This window comes from Eimeria acervulina, genomic scaffold (genome assembly GCF_000499425.1).
Source record: "Eimeria acervulina Houghton genomic scaffold, Eah_scaff162, whole genome shotgun sequence".
Classification (NCBI taxonomy): Eukaryota; Apicomplexa; class Conoidasida; order Eucoccidiorida; family Eimeriidae; genus Eimeria; species Eimeria acervulina.
Window position 1 is genome coordinate 11041 of NW_013549061.1, and position 1736 is coordinate 12776.

At 49.8% G+C, this 1736-nt stretch overlaps 1 protein-coding gene across 1 annotated transcript; it reads right to left on the minus strand.

The window, feature by feature from the left end:
* Positions 1–445: 445 nt before the first annotated feature.
* EAH_00022230 (hypothetical protein, conserved) lies at positions 446–1356 on the minus strand (the record flags this gene model as incomplete). Its single annotated transcript, XM_013393314.1, has 3 exons — positions 446–711; positions 840–1042; positions 1337–1356. 3 exons carry the CDS (start codon positions 1354–1356, stop codon positions 446–448), a joined length of 489 nt encoding a protein of 162 aa, XP_013248768.1.
* Between the last annotated feature and the right edge of the window lie 380 nt (positions 1357–1736).

Genomic DNA, 1736 nt, shown 5'->3' on the forward strand with positions numbered 1-1736 from the left:
GATGCATAGCACTTCTCCAAACCAGCATATGCAAATAAGTGCTACTCGGTACAAAGCGGGTGTTCTCTGCAGGACACCGCTACTGAATTGTTTGATTGAACGCTCATGACCCCATGGAATATACCATAATTTTAATGTAGAGATAGACATCAAAAATCGAAACAGCCTTGCCTGCAAAAGGCAAATCCTATACGGAAGCAACTCCATGGGGTGCTCTCATTGTTCATCAAGAAAGCGGGAAGGGTACAAAGGAGGCGGATGCTGACAAAATCGACAAGAGAAAGAGACGGTCCACGCAACCCGGCATCATTCGCCGTTGAAGTCTTTCCTGTGAACAGGCGCTTCTGAGAGGAAGTACAGAGAGAAGACGATGGGCAACAATTCTTTCGTTGGAAAAATCCAACCCGATGGTGGCTTGCATGTTAGGTTTGCCGCGCTGTTCTTTCTACCTCAGTAGGCGGTAGCCTACAAGGCGGTCGATTGTTTGGCTGTTCAACAAAATTTTGTTCTTCAGGTTACTGACTGTAGCTTGAATCTCAGCTACCCGCTCCTCCATGGCACGCAAATCTGCTTCCGCAGATTGCTCAAGCTCGTGTAATGCTGTCGACTTCACATCATGGTGGTTACTGTAGCTGGTGCCCCCACCGCTCGGTGGTTTGGGAATATGGATTGGCTCATCCACGTTAATGGCATTGGCCTCCAAACAGGTACCTGATTCAGATGCAGAAGAATGGTATAGCCTGGTAAGATCACAAAAGTGCCGATATGTCTTCATCAGGTGGTTGTTCTGTGTTACTGTGTGTGGATATCTGTCTCTAATCCAACGTAGGAGCACCTACCAAGACTGGATACTAGCCGTGTCGTCTCCTGCAGCAATTCAACAGCTTGCTCAACATCAGGGGGCTCTGCAGCTGAACCTTTCGAAGCCGAGCCTGCTGTGGCGCTACCTTTAAGAAGCGCTTTGGCCCCACAGTGCATGTCTACAGGCGATGTGTGAGGCCCCACTCGAGGTGACATGGCAACAGCTCCTGTCCTCTCTACTCTGGAGAAAAGTCCAAGTTGATGTGGAGTGAGAAGCGCATCTGCAAAAGCAAATTCAATCGACGTCGTTCTGCACACCTAAGTTGCAGCGGCACGAGCGATCGGCAGTTGTGCACACAGCTGGCTCGCTCGCCCCTGACACATTTTCACGATGTAGCTCTTCATAATCAGAACTAAATTAATTTGCGCAAACCATGAGGTCAACTTTTTTTGCGGGTCGTCGTGATTCGAGAGCAACTCGTAGTGCGCCGCTCTTCGACCGTTCTGGAGTTAGGGGGTTCGGGCAGTGGGTCACCGTCTCTGTTCCCTGGCCATTTCGCCCATAATCAAGGTGCCTGACTTCTAAATAAATTATTAGGAAGCACAAAAAACGGGTCGTAGGCGAGTACCGGCGGTAGATGTTTTTCAGCCCCAGTTTTCCATCCATCGGGGGCACGTGCGCAGCTACTGCGAGCCCAAGCCACTGAAGCGAACAGGAAGCCAGGAAGGACACCGGGCTGCAGGCCTTCTTTTTTGCTTGTGGCCTTGATCTGTTTTGTTGTAACGAGGAAGGACCTCTAGCCAGCGAAGCCTAAATATTCTAGGAAGTACATATACGCTGGCAGTGCGAGTGCTAATGGTGCGGGAGTATGTTCCATTGTTGAGTTTAGCTACTGAAAAGTTGACTTACCCTCTATTATGTAGGGGCTCAGCGC